Genomic DNA, 22925 nt, shown 5'->3' on the forward strand with positions numbered 1-22925 from the left:
CTTGAAGGTCTTCTAGTCCAACCCCCTGCCCAGGGTGGGAATCCTCGGATCCTCCCAGACAAATAGCTATCCAACCTTTGTTTGAAAACCTCCAGTGACAGAGTCCTCATGGCTCCAGGAGGCAGGCTGTTACACAGTTTAATAGCACTCAAGGTCAGGAAATTCCTCATTCCAAGTTTGGATCTTCTCTGTAAAACTTCCGCCCACTGATTCTTGTGCTATCTTTGGGCACTTACAGACAATAAATCCACACCCTTTTCCCTGTGACAACCTTTCAGGTATTGGAGGGCTACTATCATGTCACCCGTTAGTCTTCTCATCTTTAAGCTAACCATACCCAGTTCTTTTAATCATTCTTCATAGGATTTAGCTTCTGAGTCCTTCACTGTCTTTGTTGCTCTTCTCTGCACTCTTTCTAGTTACTCAGCATCCTTCTTGTATTATGGCAACCAAAACTGGACACAGTATTCCAGGTGTGGTCTCTCCAGTGCAGTGTGGAGTGGAACTATCACTTCCTGTGATTTCAACATTATACCCCTTTTAATGCAGTCCATATTGCACTGGCTCTTTTGGCAGCTGCAGCACGCTGCTGGCTCATATTTAATCTGTTGTTTGCCAGGACACTGAAAACCTTCTTACAAGTACTACCGCTGAGCCAGGTAATACCTATCTTGTACTAGTACATATAATTGTTCCTACCTAAGTGCAGAACTTCATGTCTCATCACTGAACTACATTTTGTTGAAAAGGCTGAATATTTCAGCTCCATCAAGATCCTTTCGAACCTTAAGCCTGTCTTCTGAAGTGTTAGCAGTCCCTCTCAGTTTGATGTCATCTGCAAATTTGCTGAGCATCCCTTCCATCAAAGTCATTTATAAAAATAGGGACTGCAGTGGCTCTGGTTAAGACGCTGAGTCAGAGGACCATTAAGGTCAGCAGCTCAGCAGTTCAAAACCCGAGAGTGCGAGCTGTGTGATGGAGTGAGCTCCCGTCAATTTGTCCCAGCTCCTGCTAACCTAGCAGTTCAAAAGCATGCAAATGCAAGTAGATTAAATAGGCACCACTTCGGTGGGAAAATAACAGGGACATGAAAGGAGCCCCCTTGGGCATCCCCCGGGCAATAGTGACGTCACCGGCAAATTCTTTCAATACAGAAGTGCCTTGGTAGGTGCTTCTGACACACACACACACAAACACACACACAAATTTATAAAAATGTTAAAGAGTACTGGGCCCAGGAAAAAACCCTAAGGTAGCCCACTACATTCCTCTCTCAGTGCCTTTCTAAAATGAGTGCTGCTCTAAAATGGAACCATCTTTTTGTGTGTATGATCATCAAGGCATGCAATATCCATTTCTATTGTTCTCTGTTCATTTCCAAACTCCAGCTTGGATTATGGGGAAAAATGATAACTGTAATCATTCTTCCTTCCCCACATTCTCCATCCATACTCCTACATTTCCACATCCCGATCTTCTCTCTCCAAGAAGACAGTCCTGGTCATACTACCTGCCCTGCTTCAGTATAAGGGCAAGGACCGAAGAAGTGAGAGTGCTGAGATTTTCCACCCATTACCTTTTCTTCTATCCACTCATCAGGTCACACTACAACTAAGAGTGTGGTTAATACAGCTATTTGAAACTTTTTTTCTTTCCTCCTTCCTTCTGTGCCCCTCAGAGGTCGTGGTATTCAAGCTTTGATGAGAAGGTTGTAGCCATCTACGCTAGACAGAGTTGAGGAACTAGATCTGGTGGGCAGATTTTGCTTCTCATCAAATAAGTTTCCCCTAGTTAGATCACCTTAAACTGGAGAAAGTGAAAATGATAGTTAGGAATGGTGTTACAGGTGGGGTATTAGACATTCCCTCTTCTTAGCTTTCTAGCTATATAGAAATAAAACAATATGTCATAATCAAGAACATCTGCATAAATCAAGAGAAAATATTTTTTGGATGTCATTTCCCATCATCTCTAGCCAGCAAAGATATGCACACAAGGTTATATAACATAGTCTAAAGCATCTGGAGAATGCATTTGATCTCAGTGACTTTACATGTGTTTCATCTGGCCACTTTCAGAAGAAGGGCAGCTATTGGTTCCTAATACAGAACATGTTACTTATTAACCTTTATTTGTCCCTGGAAGTGTGATTTGTTTTCTCCACTGTTTTATTATTTTATTATTTATTTATTGCCTTTGTACTGCTGAATCTCCCAAGGACTCCTGGTGGTTTATATCACTCCAAAACTATTAAAACAAACATTCATGTTAATATTTCTTCCATAAAACATCTATGGTAAAAATTTCAAATAAATTAGCATATTGAACCACTGCTTGTCTTGGTAATAATATTATTAAATTAGATTAAACTTAAAATTGATGGACCCTTCATCCCTAAACCAATTAATAATCAAATAATAATAATAACCACCACCAGCAGCAATGACAATAACTGATTATTTCCATATGTTCTCCAGAAGACCTTGGTCTTTACCTTTGGTCTGATCTTCTCTCTCTGTCTAATTGGCATCTCCAATTGGATGAGTTCTCACCACCTCAGATGAAATCTGGAAAAGGCTGGATTTTTTATTTTTATCTTGATCATCCTTCTCTTTCACCTTCCATTGTTTCTTTTGTTTTTCAGGACTTTCAGTTGCAGATGTCTTATGTGGTACCTTGATTTGTGAATTCTTATCAATCAGAAACTTACTGTAAAACTTTCAGTGATAAAACTACAAGAATTTGTAATATTTTACTTTCTGAATATCCAGAGAATTCATTCATATCTTCCTTCAGAAATGGCTACATAGTAAGTTCATGCCTTGGTGGTATTCCACCTGGATTACTATAATAGCTTGATGTAAGTCTTTGTGATTCTTTTCTCCACCTACTGGTTCACATCCACAATCATGTGATCCTGGATCTTTCCCGACACCCACATCCCCTTTTTCATTAATCTCTACATTTATTGGAAGTTTGGGAATGCTATCAGTATAAACTGCTGGTGTTGACTTTCTGGGCCATGCATAGAGGAACACCCAGTTATTTGAATAATTTGATTGCAATTCATATTCCTGTGTACTTGTCTTGATAATGCAATTAAAGTTGATTATTTTTTCTTCATGTTAAATGGCTACCTCATGGTTTAGGACTTTTCCCCATCTAACTCTTACACTCTGGAATTGACTGCCCTTTGAATTGCCCCTGGAGTCCAATTTCTTGAATTTTAAAAAGGCCCTTAAATGCTTCTTTTCACAGGACTTTTATGAAGCTGAAAAAGCATATTTTTCTCATCATTATATTTATGATTGTACTAGTATTAAGAAATGTTTTGTACTGATTATTTTATTGCATTAAGAAATGCAATATTATAATCAAGAAATACATTGATTATTGTTTTTATGAAAATATTGTATGTTAATGTTTGATTTGCTTTATTGCATTCAGTTATAAGAGTATACTAAATATTACTTTTATTTTTTAAGTAATAAATAATATTACTTTTACCATCCTTTGGAAAGCTATTAAAGTAGAAGGCAATCTGACTTCTGAGATAATTTTTCCTAAGTTGGGGATAATAACAGAAAATGTTTCTTGACCATGACCCCCTCACTTCATGGAAATCAAGGATAACCAACAGCTTCTCCCAGGACGAGCACATTGAATGGGTTGATTCCAGCTGGAGAAGATTCTGAGCCATTTAGAGCTTTAGAGATAAAAAAAAAACACTTGGAATTGCACCCCCAAAACCAATGATAGCCAATGCAGAACCAATATAATTGGTGTTATGTGTTTTTGGTGATTCACACCTGCCAATAGGTAGGATGTCAGTTTCTGTTCCAAATGTAGCTTTTGCCCACTCAGGAAAGAGTGGAACCACTATAAGGCACTATAAGTGCTTCCAATGCCCCAACCCTTATGGTTGGTCCAGTAGGAAACCGTGATACATTGTACTGAAGGCCACTGAGAAGTCTAAAAGGCTCAGAAGAGGGGCACTAGCCCCATCTAGGTCCCAAAAAAGATCATCTACTAATGTGACCTGGCATCACTGACCAAGGACAAGATGGATGGATGACATTCTAGAGGTGACGGATTTGACCTTGGGGGAGCTGGGGGTGGCAACAACTGACAGGAAGCTCTGGTGTGGGCTGATCCATGAAATCACAAAGAGTTGGAAGAAACTGAACGAATAAACAAAACCAGTGTGACCAAAGTTGTTTCAGTCCCGCATCCAGGCCTGAATCCTGACTGAAATAGTCCTTTTTTTTTTCTAGGACACTTTATACTTCATAATTCTCTCAAAAACTTCCCCATGAAGAGGAGGTTGGAGACTGGCCAATAGTTATGAATTATGGCCAGATCTAGGGATGGCCTCTTAAGGCAGGGACATACTACAGCCTCTTTCAAGACTGCAGGCCTCTCTGCACCCCGCTCCCCAAGAATTGTTGACAACCTCCCATTTTCAGCTGATCATTCCCCTTTCTGCCATTAGCAGGAGCTAGAAATGTCATGGATTCAGACTACATGGATCCAGATTACTGAAATGGATCAAGTACTCTATCCATTCCATCAGAGTGCACAGGCCAGAAGAGGTCCCAAATAATATGACAATATGCTAACCCAGGCACCACACTGGATTCTAACCATTAAGAATCAAGACTTTGGTCAATCTTTATTGGCCAAGTACTGTGCAAAATGGTCAGGGGAACCAGGAGGGAGATCTAGCTGCTCATTTCTTCCCAAAAGAGAGTAGGCTACCCCAAACAAGGCAGCCACATTCCAGCCTGCTGATGCAATAAGGGAGGAGAAATTCAAACGTTTTGCCTTTCTTACTGCCACAGTGTAGGCCTAAACCTGGATTCATACCCATACTTTGTCAGATTCACCTTTTGGATGTAAATGATGATTTCAGGGATCAATTTATGATAGAAAAATGGTCCAAGAGTCTAACTAAAGCAGGAACATATTTCAGATTGGAGTCCCATGGCTGCCAAGGGTTAACTATCCTTTCCACTAAAAGAGTTACAGTACTTTTTACCATTGTAGACTGATCCTGTGAACTGAGCTAACTGCTATGCATCACCAGCCCAATTCTGAGTTCTATTTCTTAGTGACTCTGAGACTGGGGAGAGTGACTGGAGAGAGGCCTAAAGTTATCCAATGAGTTCCAAGGTTCAGTGGAGACATCAACCTGGGTCTCCCTAGTCCATATTTAGCAATTGGCTAATTCTCAGCAACTTAATCAGTATGTTTGATTCTCATTAGTAGTTTTTGGGTCCCTATCCCCCAGTTGGCTGATATTGTCTTACTGTTTGTTGATGCAGCTATATAAGAAGCCATTATCTAAGGCCCTTTGCTGAACAAACTTAACCTGGTCAGTCACTAACTCTGTCAAACTGGTGGCTCTTGCAGTACTCAGTTACAGTATATGGGTCAAATGTTGTCGTTTTGGAAATACAACATGTCTTATTTTTCCAGAAGGATCAGGTATGTCATATGTCCTTGCACTAGGGCAATCATATATGGGCTGCAAAACTGCTGTCACCTGATTTTTGTAGCCCAGATGTGGTAGCCATACCTGCACAGGAAGAGTATTGGCAAGGTTTCTCTTTCCCATTGGTCAGGCAAGCAACAGTGGGCAATGAACAGGAAAGGATCTTAAACAGGAGGAGAACAATAGTGCACCACACGAAAACGTATTACTCCTATTCACTCTGGCTGTTGGTACCTGCTGTTCCCTTCTCTACCAGCATGTCCTACTCCCCACCATACAACATCCGCTTCACTGATCCCTGCTCAGCATCACCTCCTCTTCCAATATGGCCATAGGGGACAAGAGACAACTTGTCAGAGGGAACATTGCTCTATTTTTGATTGAGTTATGATGTTCTCATGATGTGAGTGACCGGGTAAACCAAAACAAATCTAAGTTTAGGTCATGATCCAGTTTATTGTGGCAAGTGAACAGCCAAAGAGTGAGATCATCTCTCTCTTTTTGGCCACTGAGTGAGAAAGGATGCTGGGAACTGTAGTTCAGCAACATATGGTGAGCTACAAGTTCCCCATCTTTGGTAATACAAGATGGATGGCTACATAGATGGATGGAGCTGATGTATTTTTTTATTCAACTTGGGTCCTTTGGGATCTTTAATCCTTTAGCCTTCTCTGAATGTTCTTATTCCTATCTGGTGTGTTTGTTTCCATGAACACTCTCTGACTAGCCTCTGACAATTGCTTCCACCATTCATGACATTAGCTGATAAGAACAAACAGGAAGTTCACAAAGAGACAAAATCCATCACCCTTGTTTTATCAGTAGAAAAGGGTTCTTCTGGTTGGCAGGCTGAGCCACAGGCAGGCTATGTTTGCAACCAAAAGGGAAGTCTGCCAACATGAGTTGAGTCTCTTGATGTTCATCTGGCACATACACAAATGCTAGAATATTAATTTGGATTGATGACACATAGAAGTTGCATATAATTGTTTCTTGAATGTATGTATGTTTGTGTATATCTGTGTGTGTTTTATATTAAAAACATCAATGGGAGACTCAGTGGGGAGTAAAGAAGCAGGAATATAAGAGAATGCTAAAGCTTTTACAACTGTAACTGACAGACCAGTTGCAACCCTATCTGGATGGAATTAGCCTTGTGGTAGTTATCCATGTTTTGTACTTTCATTGTTTATTAATGCAATGCAGTTTGTACTGAGAGATTATTTTTCAGTGTAGTTGAGAAACTTCAGTTATCTAAAAGAGATCAGAAGGGACTTGTTTTATTATAGGTATTAACCCTTTAAAGTTCTAGAGTGCTTAGGGGCACGTTGCCTGAATGATGGCCTTTTCCTCTCTAGTTCTAAAGAACTTGAACAGAGCCCTTTCCCCAGGAAGTCCCATAAACAATGTGATTAGGGGTCTTTTGGGTGTTTTGTCTGATTATGGAATGTGCATCTTAGACACTTAGGGCTCTTCTGTGCTAGGATAAGATCTAATTGCTTTTCCAAGGGTTTTTTTTTAGCTTTAGGCAGTATTGATGGTAGCTTAGTGCATCCTGTTCTCACAATGGCCACACAGTTCTAACAGAACTTGAATTCCATTGTCCTTTACAGGCTGTCATCCCCAATATTGGCACTGATAAGTATACTGCTTTCAGTGGTATGAATTGGCATAACCAGGAGCCACCCATAACCTTATTCAACACATCATTTAATCCTCTTTAAATATATTCATGCTATTCCCCCTTTAAAGCATCCAAATTGATGGTACTGCTAATCTGGTGTTAGAAATTCTACTGACTATGAGCTCTATGAAAGACTTCCTCTTAACATTTTTCCACTATTCAATTGTAGTAGTTGACTTCAAATTGGGGGGTTGCTCCAGTCTCTTTGCCTTTTGGACCGTCATTTTCTGCTTCTATAAAAGAGATAGTTTTCCAAATTGAATAATTGCTGACTTCCTTCCAACTTATTCCGGCAGGTTGCTATCCATGAGTGAAAGGAAATGGTTATAAGTGCAACTGTGACCATTCTCAAATATGTATCTCTGGAAAGTTTAGAAAGTTTGTAATTCACAGTTATGCTCTAGATTGGCCTACACTACTCTGCACCCTAAACAATTTAGCATTTAAAAGAAGGTGGGGAGGGAGAGATCCCCAAAGATTTCCAGATGCAGGTGTGAACACATGTAGTCCATCAGTAGGCAAAATGATGTGGTTGCCTCAGATGTCAAGTGCAGAGGGCAGGGAATGGGAGCAAAATTATGGAGCATACAATATGCTGCTGCTAGTTGTGGTTTTTGTATATGCAGTGGAGAGAGGACTCATGTACTACAGTGTTGAATATAGTGTTAGATACAGGTACATCATGGTTCCGAAACAAAGGAAGTACCTACAGTTCATACCCAAACTCAGCTATACCCACATATGTGATCTACACCACCCACTTTGTGTTCCTTAATTCCCACAAAAATATTGAACATGGCAATTCACAACTCAAAGTTTGCTTATCCTTGGCCTAGAACAACAAGCTAATTCATACATGCACATATATAATTCCATTCTTCGGTAAAGGATGTCTGTATTGAAAACCACTGTGTTTGGCAAATAGTAAGAGTTCTCCTTAGGGTATTTGCTCTTGCAATATGTCATTCATACCTTGAAATCTCCCTCTGATGGTAATTAAAGAAGAAACATTCATATGTGAACTTGCACAGAAAATCAATGTACAATCCAAGGATCTGCAGTACATTCTCTGCCTAAAAATCCTTACCTTGGAATAGTTGGCTGTGGTGGGAGCTGGGTCCAAGGGACAGGGGCTCTGTGTCTGAGAAAGGGAAAGGAAGAACCACTCTTCCCATCTCCTTGAAGCCTGAGGAATGAACGGCCAACTTAAGAGGATTAACAGGGCAAGCCCTTGCTCAGCTCCCGATCCCATCCTCCCTGTAGCAGTTTATTCCACTCACTTTCACAACGCACCCTGGGATGGGGGGCTAGGATGAGGGGGAGGAGGTATGAAAGAGGGGACCCACCTCCTTCGCAGCTTCCCATTCCCTTCTCTCCCCAGCCTCGGAGGCTATTGATCCTGCTCTTCCCCTTCAGTGCACCGTAAGCACTGCTTGTCTGTCACTGCAAGCTGATGTCACCATAGACAGCTGCGTTGGGGGGGGTTGCCTTGAGGAAAGGGGGAGCTGCTGTCTCTTCCCCCCAGCCCTGAGGCATCTGCAAGCAGGGACGAGGCTCTTGAGCCAGGCATCAGAGTGTCTCAGAGCCAGGCTGGCTCTGGCAGTGACGGATCTTTCTTCTGGGTCGCATAGGCAGCGCGAGGGGAAGTGCCGCCAGCCAATGCCCACGCCTGGCCAGCCAGGCAAGCAACTTTGCTGCTCCGTGGCTCCGAGGAAGCATGGCTTGGGCGGCTGTTGCTGCTGTTGCTGCTGCTGCTCCTGCCTCCTCCCTGCGCCAGCCTCCAGGGTGCGCTCAGCGAGGCTGATCAGCTGCTGGACAGCGACTCTGAGGGAAAGAAGGAGGGCCAGCGGTGGCGGCCAAAGCCAGCCAGCCTGGATGGATGGGCGGCGCGCTTGCTCTGGAGAGCGAGAGCTCACCTAAGGCAACCACTCGTTCCCCGGTTCTGCGCTCTCCCCAGATTTGGAAAGTGCGTTCTTTGTTCCTCGAGCTCTTCCACTCGGAGCCCACCTTCAGCCTGCCAGTCTCGACCAAGCTTCTGAGTTACCACCACCGGTCCCAACCTGCCGGAGTTGAGCAAAACAAGGGAGGCAACGGGGCGATTTGCTCCCACCCTGCGCCTTTGGAGCGCACTTTCTCAGCCCCGGCTAGCTGATGGCAGAGGGGGCTTTTCCTTGTCTGGTGGATTCGACCTGGGAGAGGCGAGAGTCTGGACGGGACGGTGAGAGGAGCTGTTGCTGCTGCGCCTACCCTTCCCACAGGAGGTTTTCATCCAAGGCAGAGAGAGATCGGTGGATTGGCTCGGGATCCTTATACACAGCAGAGGGCATCTCGGTAGAAAGACCACCAGGGAGTGACCCTCCCCCGCTACCCTTTGGTTATTGCTCAGGAAGCCGAGGAGGTCAGTTATCTCCCTCCACTTGTTCTCTTCCCCCACGCATAAAACTATGGCTTTTCAAAAAGCAACGGAGCCTTCCAGCGCTACAAGGAAACCCCCCAGTTTGTTGGAGATCGGAGCGCTCTGCTTGGATTCCGAGATCATCTTCGGGTTTACCAGCCACCTTCTCAGGAGGAAAAGCAAGGTAAGAGAAGGTGTGGCTGGGGAGCTTCCAACAGGCGGGAGGGAATGGCAGCCACGCTGCTTCGGACTTCCCCCGTTTAGACGGCCCACACATGGAGCAAAAACTTAAAGCCATGGCAGGAAATAAACGAAGGGAGGAGAGTTAGGAAGAAAAAGTTGAAGCGCCGCGCTGGACTTTTGATCCGAGCCGGCGAAGGTTCCTTAGGCGACCGCAACACGCTTTCAGCACCGCGGATAGCGCCATGAGTTGGACTTTCCCTTCTTTTTCCAAAGCTCCTGAACTGCGCCCAGCAGCGCTACTGGAAAACAAAGCGCGACTCTACGTCTTTCCCTAGCACCGCTCCCTTCCCAATTCTCATTCTCCTCACCCCATTTCTTGGAGTCCAAGGAGGCTTCACACACATGAAATATCTAAGCAAGTTTAGCGAAGATCTGCCGAGCTGGAGAAGCGGGGAAGGCTCGGGAGTCAGGCACGTTATTGTTATGCGCGAGTGCGAGGCGCGCCTTCCCTGTCCACTTCCCAGGTTAATTGCGATGCGGGAAGGGAAGGGAGGGGACGAGGGAGCGAAAGCAATGCTAATGAAATCTCCCCCCAGCTGCGCACGACGCGGGATGCTACAATGGGTCGCCTCCCGGGCTCCTCCGTCATTTCTTTCTCTGCTCCCTCTGTTCCCTAAGGAAAGTTTCATTTAGCACTCGGAGAGCGGTGCGTCCGCATCTCTGGTCCTTGGAGCAATATAAAGTCACGCGTTTGCCACTGCTTTGCACGAAGTAATTTATAGAGCGGCAGATGAAAGATCTCGTCCCCTCCCTTATTATTTTCTGAAATGCTGGGGTTCAAAACACACTTTTATTCCTAGAGGTTTAATTAGCCTAGCAGTTAACACGGGTTCTGATGAGAGAAAGAAAGGTACTCTGTACATGCTCCAAGACTGCTGCGTCTTGAAGACTTTTGACCCCGAGTTCAGGCTTTCGAAAGGAGAGACTGTCCTGAGCAGTGCCTTCAGATTTCCCCCCTCCTTCGTCTCCGTACCCCTTCCCTCAGGTCAACAGCGTGGCTTGGCGCTTCTTGCGAACCTCGCCTGCTGTGCTCGCAAATTGGATACGAAGCGCCACGTTTGGCTAAAGCGGCGGTGTCGCGCAGCGGGGTGGGGAGACGGTCGCTTGTTCAGGGGTGGGCTGATGAGATGAGGCTGGAAAGCTGGCGGTTGGCGGCAGGGAAGAAAGAGGGACGGGGAGGGGGCGAAGAGGCACGAACGGCGCATTCCCTTCGGAGTTCCTCACTTCGCCTACGGGGACCCGCCTGGGGGTTGCGCGCGGGCGAGCGGCCGTGGCGCACCGGAGGAAGTGGAGCGAAAGCAAGCTGCGGTCGCGCTTGAAAACACCCGAAACCTTGGAAAAGGGAGGCGGGAGGGAGCGGATGGGCCACTCGCGCTAGCCCCGCGGCTGAGAGCGAAGGCGGGGGCCAACCCTCATGGCAGCCTCGGGCGTCTCCACCGCTCCTCCTTCCACCTTGACGGATTAAATTTAGGTGTCAACCCGGGAGCTGCCACCTCCATTCATTTACAACTCGCCATTTGCACTTGGGAGGGAAAGCTCCTCACCGAAGTGCGGACAAGGGTGCCAGGAAGCGATGATTGGGGGAAATTGATGAGACAGGCTTAGCGTTGGGCTGGGCGGCGGCGGCTGCCGGACTAGGCTCGGTGAGTGTCAGTTACCGGCCTGTATGCCTGAGAACAATAAAGACAGAGAAGATCCAGAGTAGGCGTACAAAAAGAGCCGAGCTGTTACCGAGTACGTACATATTCTAGTTTATGGACTACATGTAAAGTTTCTGGTTACACATTTATGATTGCGGGGCAAGAAGAGAGGAAGGCGTGGCCATCCTCGGTATTCAGGGCGAGGTTGCTCGGCAGGAGGAGCGTGGGAATTAAAACTGCTCGGAGAACGTGGATTTCGCGCGCTCCTTTGCCAGCGCAGATGGCTTAATTCTCTTTTGACTACCGTGTGCAGAGCGGCAAGCGACCGGCAGATGGCGCAGTAGTTACAGGGACCGGAGAGTCGCCGGCCTTAGGCTGACTGGCTTCTCTAATACGCCTTTTACCTTAGCTCGGCGGTTACGTCCCTTTAACGGATTATACGCCTCCCTCTCCCGCTTCGCCCCGGACCAAGGAAAGCGGCTTCAGGCAGCCCCCGTTCTTGCGATGAATCAAAAGAAGGAATGGTTAAAAATGGTTAAAAACAGGGTAGGGTGTTTTATTTTGGCGTCCACCAGTTTATGACTTGTGCATCAACTGGTGACTGACGCTGCAGGACACACATCACAGAAACTTTCCAATTGCTTTGTATCACTTTCAGCCCCAAAGTTTTCACTGAAAGTAAGTGGAAATTAAATATGTACGTGTGAACAGAATCACCAGTGGCCAACTATGTGGAGATATAATGTTCAAATTCCTGGTCATCAGGCTGCAAAGATAAGGTTGTGAAACGTGACTTGGATGAAAACAAGTGGCCTGTTCACCAGATAGATGCTCTTTAAAGTATCATATATGATATATGAAACCATATCAAGAATTGCAGAGTTGGAGGGGACCACAAGGATCACGTAGTACAGCATGGCTGGCTGGGGAATTCTGGGAATTGAAGTCCACACATTTTCAAGCTGCCAAGGTTGAGAAACACTGATTGAGACCAATCCTTTGCAGGAAAACCAATTAAACCATCTCAAGAGGTGCCTGTCTATCCTTTTCTTAAACACTTAAAAAAAAAAAAAAGGAGAACCTACAACTTCTGTAGGTAGACTCTTCCACTGTTGTACAGATATTACCTATTCAAAATTGTTTGGAAGTTTTTCCTTATATTTAAATGAAATCTATGGAGCTCCATTGCTTATCCATTATTTCTGTTCCTAGTTCTGTGATAATAGTAAATAGCTCCTCCCCATTCTCTCTATGGCATCTTTTGATCTACCTAAACCAGTGTTTCTCAACCTTGGCACCTTTAAGAAGTGTGGACTTCAACTCTCAGAATTCCCTAGCCAGCATGCTGGTTGGGGAATTCTGGGAGTTGAAGTCCACACTTCTTAAAGGTGCCAAGGTTGAGAAACACTGACATCATGTCCCCCCCTCCCCCCGTTTTCTTTTCTCTAGACTGAACATTCCATGTTCCTGCTGTTTGTCCTCCTAGGGCATGTCCTCAAGTCCCTGTATCATCTTTATTGCCCACCTCTGCCCCTATTCTGACCTGTCCATGTCCTTCTGGAAATATGGTGTTCAGAATTGTATCCAGTCATCCTGGGGTAGTCTCACCAGAGTAGAGGGGAAGAAGGACTTCATGTGTACACAACTTTTTCCAGACCAGCAGCCCAACTTAGCCTTCCAACTGCATGTTAGTTCTGCTTTCCCTGAAAATAGTGAATGTTTGGATAAAAACTAAATATAATGTTATTCCATTTATAAAGACAATTAATTAAACTTAAAAGTAGGGTTACTCTCCAGGCTTGTATTTAACAATTCCTTCAATCATATTGAGCTACACCCAAGGTTCTTGGGGGCTGCATGGAGCTCTGGTGCCTCAGGTCAGGCATCTCTGAAATAGCCCAAGAAAGCCACAAGGCTGTAGACACGTGCTATGCAAAGAACCTTTGTGTGGAAACATCACAGAGCTTGGCTCAGCACATTGCTGGAGGCTTGATGCTTTACATAGAAAAGCGAGCAGTTTTTTTTCCTCCCAAGGATGGATTTAAAACAACACAGTAATTGTATTCCATAGTAAATAGCAGCTGACTAGGCAATTAGTTCCTTATGCTAATTTCTCCAGCTGCCGGGTCAGGGTTCCTCTGTAGAAATCATCTCCATCAATTCATCTCTAAGGGGATGAGAGAAGGAGGCAGCTCTCACAGAGTCAGTGTGACAATGGAGATGCAAAGAAAAACAACAACAGTGAAAGATGCCTGTGCCATCTCTTATTTCAAGGGACCCCTCCCTTGAAAGGACTGAGCCTTGTGCTTGGTGACTGGCCTGCAGCTTAAATAAGTCTTTGCTTGAAATCCACGGAGGGCAGCTCTAGCATGTAAGAAGACTTAAGAGAGAACATGCCTTTTAATCTGAAACTGATTCTTCGTATTTTCAGAATGGACCTCTGTTTAAACAGAATGTCCTGGAATTTACTTTAAGTTCTGAGGGCCCCTTCAGTGTTGCACAAGCACCAGAAAGGCACCACCAAACTGTTGCATGATGCAGAGGGCTTAAAGGAGACATACATCCAGCACACAGGCCATTCTTGCTGGGTTTCAGCCTTCCTTGTGGGAAGTGACAATATGCAGGATATTGGACGCTATATGCCCATCTTGCCTGTAATGGGAGGAACTGCAGCTTAGTCGTTCAGCTTATGCTTTACATCAGGAGTGGAGAAAGCAACCATACATGGCTCACTAACAGTGTGTGGGGCCCACAAAGCTTCCCAAGAATTTGTGGGGTTCAAGAGTAAAATGGGTATCTTAAGCCTTTCAGATCTCTGTTCTACATTAAGAAGTCATCAATTTTAATCTCCATCATCTCCAATCAAAGGACTTAGGTAGCAAATAATGGGAAAGACCTCTCTTTGAGACCTTGAATAAGGCTACCAGATATAGGCTACAAAAATCCTGGGTTAGGGGCTGTCATCTAGTCATTGCCTAGAGTTTTGTAACCCAAACCTGGAAAGATGTGCCAGTTATATAAGCTGCACTAATAAATGAAGAAGCCATTCTGACAGGCTTGATCATTCTTTCTGTCTTCTCACTGAGGAATCCCAGAGGTCTTTGGAAGTCATTGTTGTATTCTAATGGCAGCCAAGGAAAGGGTAAATTTTAAAAAATGGAAAAGAAAAAAATGCTTTAAAAAGCCAGTCTGGTGTAACAGAGAGCAAGTGGACTTCAAGCCTATGGTACTGCTTGTAATTTTACCAGAACTGTGGAGTCCTTGGTGCTCCCTGAGCTTGGTGGTTTGCTTGCAGATGTTTCATTACCGGACTAGGTAACATCATCAGTGCTCCATCATCATCAGCACTGATGACGTTACCTAGTTGGGTAATGAAACGTCTACAAGCAAACCACCAAGCTCAGGGAGCACCAAGGACTCCATAGTCCAACTCTGAGCATATATTCTCTTCTATTTACCGGAACCGCATGATCTTGGGAATTGGTACCGAGCACCCAAACTGAATGGACCTTAGGGTCTTTCTGTACTAATTTCTGGTTATTTAAAAAATCTAATTTGAAAGATGGTGTATTTCACTTTTTAATATCTGCTATTTTAACTACAATCTGGGAATCTGCAACATTACTGAAAATGCACAGAAGGTTCATCCCTAGCTGCTGCCTGTTCCTGAATGGGCAAGGAACCCATGGAGCTCACTGTGTGACTTAGGCCCTTAGCCCTTTAGCCCTGTGCTCCTGATCACATCTTATGCATTCAAATGTGGTGGAAAAAAGCAACAAAGTTCAGCTCAAGCCAAGGGCGTGGCCATGATTTCTGATTCAAATCTTGGAGTTCAGATTCTGCAAAATGCTGTACTAATAAAGGAAAGTACTTTCCACAGTTTGCGAAGAGTGCATTTATTATTGAGCAATTACTCCCATTCATTTACATAACTACTGTACATGGAAAAAGGACCAATCTATGCAGTATAGGTGTGATCTCAGATGCCTTTCACTAAAAGTAGCAATGTTAATAAGGGCACCTTTCTATTACTGTGTTTCTGTCACTGAGTAATTACAGAGCTATATCTGGAGTTAAGATCATGATTACAAGGCAGAAATCCAATTTGATATCCTGGGTAAACTTAAGAGGGAGTTGCAAGGAATCCTAGCACTCTGAGGAGAAGAACACCTGGAGGATATGTGAGTTTCCAAAGACGAATCTTCTTATTCATATTATGCACTTTGAATAATTTCTTTCCAGAGCCATTTGGCATGGCCTCAGATTGCAACACAACTAAGAGTACATAGACTATAGACACATATTGAAAAATACTTCAGTTACACATTTCTCAGAAGAAAGCAGCATTAAATAAATAACTTCTGAGTCCCATTTAAAAAGCTAAACTCAAGAGTTCATGTGGGATCCATGAAGAAGAAAGCTCTAAAACTAAGGGGGCACCATTAAGAAAATACTGTTAGATTTTTACCAGGAGATACATGAATAGTGCCTCCAGCACAAATCTTAAGGTAAGTACTATCGTATGAGTGAGGACATTTAGGATCAACAGAAGGTAGATTAAAACATAGAAGAAGACCTTTTGGCCATTTACAATAAAAAACAAGAGCAGCTGACTCCAGTTATCTAAAAGAATAGTAGTGACTAAAAACCTTTTCCCTTCAAAGCCTAATCCACTGTTACAACTGAGCTCCCACTGGTCCTCAGATTCATGGTAAAATCAGAGCTGATCCTGCAAGCTTGACGGCTCTGCTTTAGATGACTAGCCCCAGGCCACAAACAAGTCAGAGCTTTAATGGTTAAGACCAGCACTTTAAAGAGTTGATGTACACGTATATCCCATCCCCCATCTTATAAAAGTGAAAGGTCTGCAATTGGCCATACAATCCAATCCTCTGTGTGTTTACTTCAGATTCTCATCTGCTTGCCCAGGCCTTAATGCCTGCATAAGACTGCAGACTTAGGGTAGGAGGAAGAGTAGGTTTACTCCCCTTTAACAAACTTCAGAGTGACTTGTTGCTGCTTAACCTGCTTGTTTGTAACCAACTCTGCTGCCTCTAATGGATTCTAGACTGGCAAGGAAGGGTAAGGTTGTGGGGAAGGGAGGTTCTAATAAATGTTATTGACTATGATCGCAGTTTGGAAGCTGCGTTGGCTGCCAGTCTGTTTCTAAGCACATTTCAAGAGTGCTGGTGCAGACTTGGGGCCAGACTGTCTCAAACAATACCTCTTCCCATAGGTCACTGTCTGTGAGGTCAGGAAGTGGCTATAAAGAAGAAGACTTCATCTGAACCCCTCCATTTGGGATGTTCTCTTAAAGGAGCTTGATGCAGTGCCTATAATGCCTAAAGGGGCTAAGAAGAGGAGAGGCCAATACTCTCTTCTTTTCCAGGCATTTTAATAGTTAGCTTTGATTTAAAGTGCCTCCATTAGACCAGGATACCATTTTTTAGGAACATACTGGTTTTTTAATATTCTTTCCAGAGTTACTTATTAATATACTGCACTGAGTCTGCAAAATGGTGCAACAGAAAAGCAATTTCCTTTAGGCTATTGAAAGCATTTCTGATTCCCCCCCCAAAACTCAGCATAGCCCATTAGCCTAAAAGGACTCATGGGATATTCCTATTTTGCTGCCTAGCTTGAGCCTGCAAGAATGGGGCGTTTGTTCTAGTAGGTTGCTTGGGGCTGGGTGGGGTTAAGGTAGGATCAGGTGCTGTAGATAGAGAATATGCACAAGGTGGCAGCTGAAACCAGTTACTGCTCTCTGATAAGGGAGCCTAAGGGTTTAACATGCTCACCTCCCATTCATATATGTTACCTGCTCACCTTAAATGCCAGTGTATGGTGGGGAGTATACAACATTTAAGTGTATGCCTTTGAGTCACTCTTGACTCCTGGTGAATGTCTGGAAAAGTCCATGCAGGTTTCTTGGCAAGATTTTCAGAAGTGGTTTGCTGAGAGAAACTGACTGGTCCAAAGTCACTCAACTGGCTTTGTGCCTAAGGTGGGACTAGAATGGTCTCCCAGTTACTAGCCCAGTGCCTCTAACCACTACACCAAATGGGTTCTCACATAACACTACTGTGTGAATAAGAAGATGTTATAGGTTGCTGCTAGTCAGACTAGGTAGAGTTTGGTAAAGGGACCTGTAAATCCAGACTAGTATATAGCAACCAGGATATGGTTGTTATTCTGGATGAATTAAACTGGAATAAAAGAGTATATAACTGTGTGTCACTAGCATGGCTTTGTAAACAAAGGATTTAAATCCTGCATCATTTGAGCAAGACTCTACTTAATCCAATATCCTATTACTAAGAGTGATCAGCCAGGTAATTTTAAGCAGCCCCTGAAAGGACACAAAAGCAATATCAGTATTTTCCCACCAGCCTGTGAGCATTTAAAACTATTCAGCTTCGGAATGTGGACATTCTTTTTAGCTGTCCCTGGGATAATAGGTGTTGATAGGCCTTGCTTCTATGAATTTGTCTAATCCCACTTTTAAATCCCCCTTGAAATCAACTAAGTTGGTAGTTATCACCACATTTTCTGGCAGCAAATTCCATATAGGAACTAAGTGTGAAAGAAGTACTTTTTCTTGTCTTTTACATCTACTGCCAATTAATTTCATTAGCTGACTCTGAATGCTGGTGTTGAAGGAAAGAAACCTCTGAATCTTGCACAATTTTCAAAACTAAACAGTAACCCAAAGCCCTTCATGGCTTATCGCCTGGATATCTGCTGGACCCCCTCTCTCCAATTGTTTTTGCCCATCTGGTAAGTTCTGGCAGGATTGGCACACCCAGGTCCCATCAGTGAAGCAATGCCATCTTGGTGGCTGGGATGGCCATACTCTCAAGGCTATTTGGAATAGCATTCCTACAGAAAGCCTTTATGGCCCCAACTCTGTTTTCCTTTAAGAAAACTCTGAAGACCTGGTTTTTTCAACAGGCTTTAGGACCCAATGAGTTTAACTTGCTACTGTACGTTGATTGTATTGCTGTTGCCAATATGGATAGTTTTTAACTTGCTTATTGCTGGCTATGTTAGCTTATTTTAAATAATTCTTTTATTGTTGTATACTGCCTAAATTTGCTTTGGCAATTGATGTGGCTAATAAACTGATGAAATTGCAATAAAGCTTTTTTGTTCACTGAAAATTCCCTTTAGTTTTTAGGTAATATAAGAAATGCCACTTTATATCCAGGTTGGGGAACGGTCAACGACTGGATGTTGTTTCTGAGGCTGAATGACTTAGAAAAATGATAGCATAGATCAGTGTTTCTCAACCTTGGCAACTTTAAGATGTGTGGACTTCAACTCCCAGAATTCCCTAGCCAGCCATGCTGGCTGGGGAATTCTGGGAGTTGAAGTCCACACATCTTAAAGTTGCCAAGGTTGAGAAACACTGGCATAGATGAATCTGAAGTAATTGGTGACAGAGGGGGCCCATATCTTAGGATCAAGGGTGATTATGAGCCTTTAGCGTCCAGGTAGCTGTGTGGTTCTCTGTACACTTACCTGGGACTGTTCTTTTCTCCATGCTGCTCCATTACCTAATGCAAAGGTCCCCAATATTTTTAAAGCTCCTTCTCCGCAGCCACGGAGTGATTGAAGACAGGGCTGTGAAGAGTGATGGGGCATCACTTGAGTCTTTTGGAAGCTGTACTGCGAGGCCTCATGGGCTAGGTTAGATCTAGAACTGGAGGTACGCCATATCCAGCTCACACCGTGACAGATGAATGTCTCACCCAGTCTGTTTTGGTAACCAGGGATCAACGCATTACTAGGAGGAACGAGACGTGAGCCTTTTATTTTTCTACAGCAGTTGTTCCAACCTAGTTTCATTCAATTTCTATTAGCTTCCAGCAAGATTACTTCAAACTCCAAAGTATCTGAAGGACAGCAGGTTGGGAAAGTTGCTTTGGAGCAGCGAGCAATCTTTACTGGAGGTCCCTTTGGCAAAGTAGTTGTAATGGAGAGGGAACCCCGTGGCACACTCCCTCAAGAGCCCTACTGCTACCATAAAGACTCCTCCCTTGTCTTACTTTGGGCTTGGCATTTGGAGGCAGGTTTGGCTTGCAGGCTCAAACCTCTATTTAAGGTTCACCTACGCTGTGTCTTTTTCTGAGCCCTGCAGACAGCAATATTTTCCAGCCTCCCTTTAGTTTTTCTGTGGGCATTCAAAGGTGGTGCTTCACAGCCCATATACACTCCAGTAAATTGGATTAAGAAGTGGTTCAGGTGATGAGAAGGCCAACAAATCATTTGGTAAGTAATATTGTTAGGGTAATTACTTGAAAGCTAATTACTCGCAAATCAGGAAGGCTGGCTCAGATTTGGGAGGAAGAGGGTGATTTGTTTTAAATCGGAGACAAAGCTGTAAATCCCACTATGGTCAGTGGGACCGAGTGTCATCGTGTGATAAATTTACATAAATGCAAAGATCCCCATAATTTTTGAAAAAGCAGCCTAAGTCATAACATCCCTATACATTCTCTCCCCTTCTCCTTTTTTCCATTCGGATTTTAAAAGGAGAACTAGGCCAAAAACGCAACCTGAACAGCCAGCCCTGCACGAACCTCAGCCCAGACCCGCGCGCGTTTAGAATCCCTCAGGGAAACACGGCAGCTGCCGGCGCCCCCCCCCCCCCGCATTTCCACGTGCTCCCGCTCAGCCTCCTTTCCGCGCTGGGAGGGGCGGAGAACGGCGAGCAAGTTTCTCCTCCCCTCCCGCCGTCTCCTCCCCGTCGGCTCTGCCCGGGACTCCTCTCTTTTTAACTTTGCAACCTAAACTTTTCCTGCTCTGCAACGTGGGAGGGAGGCAGCATCATGTAGCGGCCGGAGCCGCAACGGACCGAGCTTCGCCCCGACTTTTCTCTGGGCGGACGCAGCAGTGGCGCTTACCCAGAAGCTTCCTGCATCCCGTGGACTTCCCGGTTCACGATGGGCTTGCTGGATAAATCGGAGCCGGGGGGCTTCTCCGTGCCGGCGCTATTATAGTTGCTGCCAGCTCCGGATCTGCCTGCCCGGAGTCCGGGAGACCGCCGTCCGTTTCTGGAGAAGGGCCGGGACTTGACATGCCGCCGGTGCTGGGGGTGAGTGGGAAGGGGCTGGAGCTCCGGGAGGGGCCGCTGGTAAGGAAGGCGTTCTTCACCTCGATGCACTCGGCGCTGCGCGGTGGGGGAAGTTTTCCCTCTTGCCTTCCCCCGATTGCCCAAAAGCGCCTAATCTTTGCTCCTCCGCTTGTCTCTTCCAGGTAACCGAAGGCGGCTCTCGGCGCGAAATAACGCCGATCTCCCTGGAGTTTCCTCAGCGGAAGAGGCCCCTTCAGGCAGCGGTCCCTGAAGACCGATGCGGCAGTCGTCCCGCTCCGGAGGGAGCCGGAGCCGCCTCGGCGGGCGAGCTGGGGCACTTCGAGGGAGCCGCGAAAGGGGAATGGTGCCGAAGCTGCCAAGCCAAGCTGGCCGAATTCAAGAGGCAAGCAGTGAAGCTCGCCTCGGGCTACAACGCCCTGGCCCCGCCGGTAGGTCTGCTTCTGGCCTGGGCCGCGGGTGACGGAGGGCCCCGGAGCGACGAGGAGGGTTGTCGCGGCGCTTTTAGATTCAAAGCACAGCGCGAGCGCGCGTCCTCCGACTTTTTGCACGGTTTGGACCCAGGGCGCTGCAGGGAGGGGGGAATATATCCTTGGAACTGTGTGTGGCGTTATGTCACCGATGTACCTATGCTCACCTAGTCTTCTGTCCCTTAACGTTGCGCCGCGGTGGAGACCGCGGTCGGGCTACAAGGTAGACCCCTCTTGTCCCCAGTAAAATGCTACGATCTGTAGCCTTGGAAACTGCTCCATCGCTGCACGCGTTCCTGCGGTGGACTGCGTGGCTCCTCTCCACGTTGCGCTCGGGGCACTGCGCTGCTGATTGCACGGGGAAGCCAGACCTTACAATAGGTGATTGCACAATGCGTCGTAGTTTGCTAGCTGAAAAATGTGCAACTGTGCACATTTGAAGGAAATGTGCATTCTGTTGCTCACTTTGGGATTTCCATTCTCAGTGCATAGGAGTTAATGAACACAGTGCTGAATTTGAGAACACTGTGCTCCGGTTTTCTGCCTTAGTATTCGTAAACCCCTAAGCACATTTGTGTCCAGTGCACAGTGTTATCTCACCTCCTGGCCCTAAGCAGTAACCACCCATGTCGCTTATTATATCTTTGCATGGGCCTTCATGATTCTCATATGATTTAGTCCCAAAGTTGTGTAGACGTCTAGAAACTGCTTTTTCTCTCTGCTAATCATTTTATAGCACTCAGCATCTTCAGAACATTGTCAGCACAGCTCTGTGCTTTTGCTGTGCGTAACTCTGAATATTGCCATTGTTCCTTTTTACACTTCTGATGCTGCAGGGGAACTGACTGCATCATGCAGTCATGGTAGGAATAGCCATGAATATACCCTTGTCCTTGATGCAGTGTTAGTTGTGCATTGCTAGGAATCTAACAATGGAATCGGTTCTCCCAGGCTCTGGAGGGGCATGGTCCAACTGTAGGTATGTCAGTCATGCGCTGCAATTGATGCGTTTGTCTGCATCTTGTGGCTTTATTTATTTATCCAATTTGTCCCCGTCCATCTCCTCCCTTTGGAAGCTAATCCTTAGAAAGTAACTTACTTCTCTTGACTAGAAAAATATTGATCATTTCATAAGTATTTGGAAAGGAAGTTTGCATATCTGTTTTACCTCTGATGTACACTTTTGTAGCTATTCACTGAGCCTTTACTTACTTGATTTTTATCTTGCTGTTATGTGTACAACTTAAGGCAGTGTACAAAAAACTCCCTCCTCCTGTTTTCCCCACAACAACCCTATGAGGTAGGTTGGGCTGAGAGAGTGACTGGCTCAAAGTCACTTAGCCAGATTCCATGCCTGAGGAAGGACTAGAACTCACAGACTCCTGGTTTCTAGCCCAGCACCTAACCTACTATGTTAAGTATCCACATACAACTGCAACTTAATCCCAGATGAAGATGATTTCAATTTCACCTTTGAGAACCAAAGATTTTTGCAAAATAATTCATTTTTTTTCTCTAAGTGAATCAAGAGATTTCTGGTGGGCCTGCAACTTAGACCTAAGGAACAACAGGCTACTGTTAAAAACCTCAAGGAATTGATGCTTGGCTTAGTGGGCTGTACTCACAGTACTTATCTTTAACTAGGGTCTCTGGCTGGGGATCTGTTATAGATGGTGGGCAGATTTTGCCCTATGCTCTTACTCCCCAGATTTAGTGCTTAGTTTGACCCTAGGAATTACTAACTTCAGAATTTAATTTTTGGCTGGACTGAACAACACACTTAACCCTAAACCTAGATTAATGTGATAGAATTTCTGCATTCTCATACCTTGCTGTATCCAAGAATATCATATTACGATTTAATGGGATAATCTGGTTTGCACAAAATGTGGAGATAATGGCTGA

General features: G+C 45.0%; 1 protein-coding gene across 1 annotated transcript in view; it reads left to right on the forward strand.

Annotated features, from left to right (window-relative positions):
- Positions 1-9622: 9622 nt before the first annotated feature.
- Positions 9623-22925, forward strand: part of KIF26A (kinesin family member 26A) — a 184726-nt gene continuing 171423 nt past the window's right edge. The window contains exons 1-2 of the mRNA XM_063290394.1: positions 9623-9757; positions 20715-20981. Coding sequence (XP_063146464.1) covers positions 9623-9757; positions 20715-20981 — 402 coding nt within the window. The remainder of the gene's footprint in view (positions 9758-20714; positions 20982-22925) is intronic.

This window comes from Candoia aspera, chromosome 1 (assembly GCF_035149785.1).
Source record: "Candoia aspera isolate rCanAsp1 chromosome 1, rCanAsp1.hap2, whole genome shotgun sequence".
NCBI lineage: Eukaryota > Metazoa > Chordata > Lepidosauria > Squamata > Boidae > Candoia > Candoia aspera.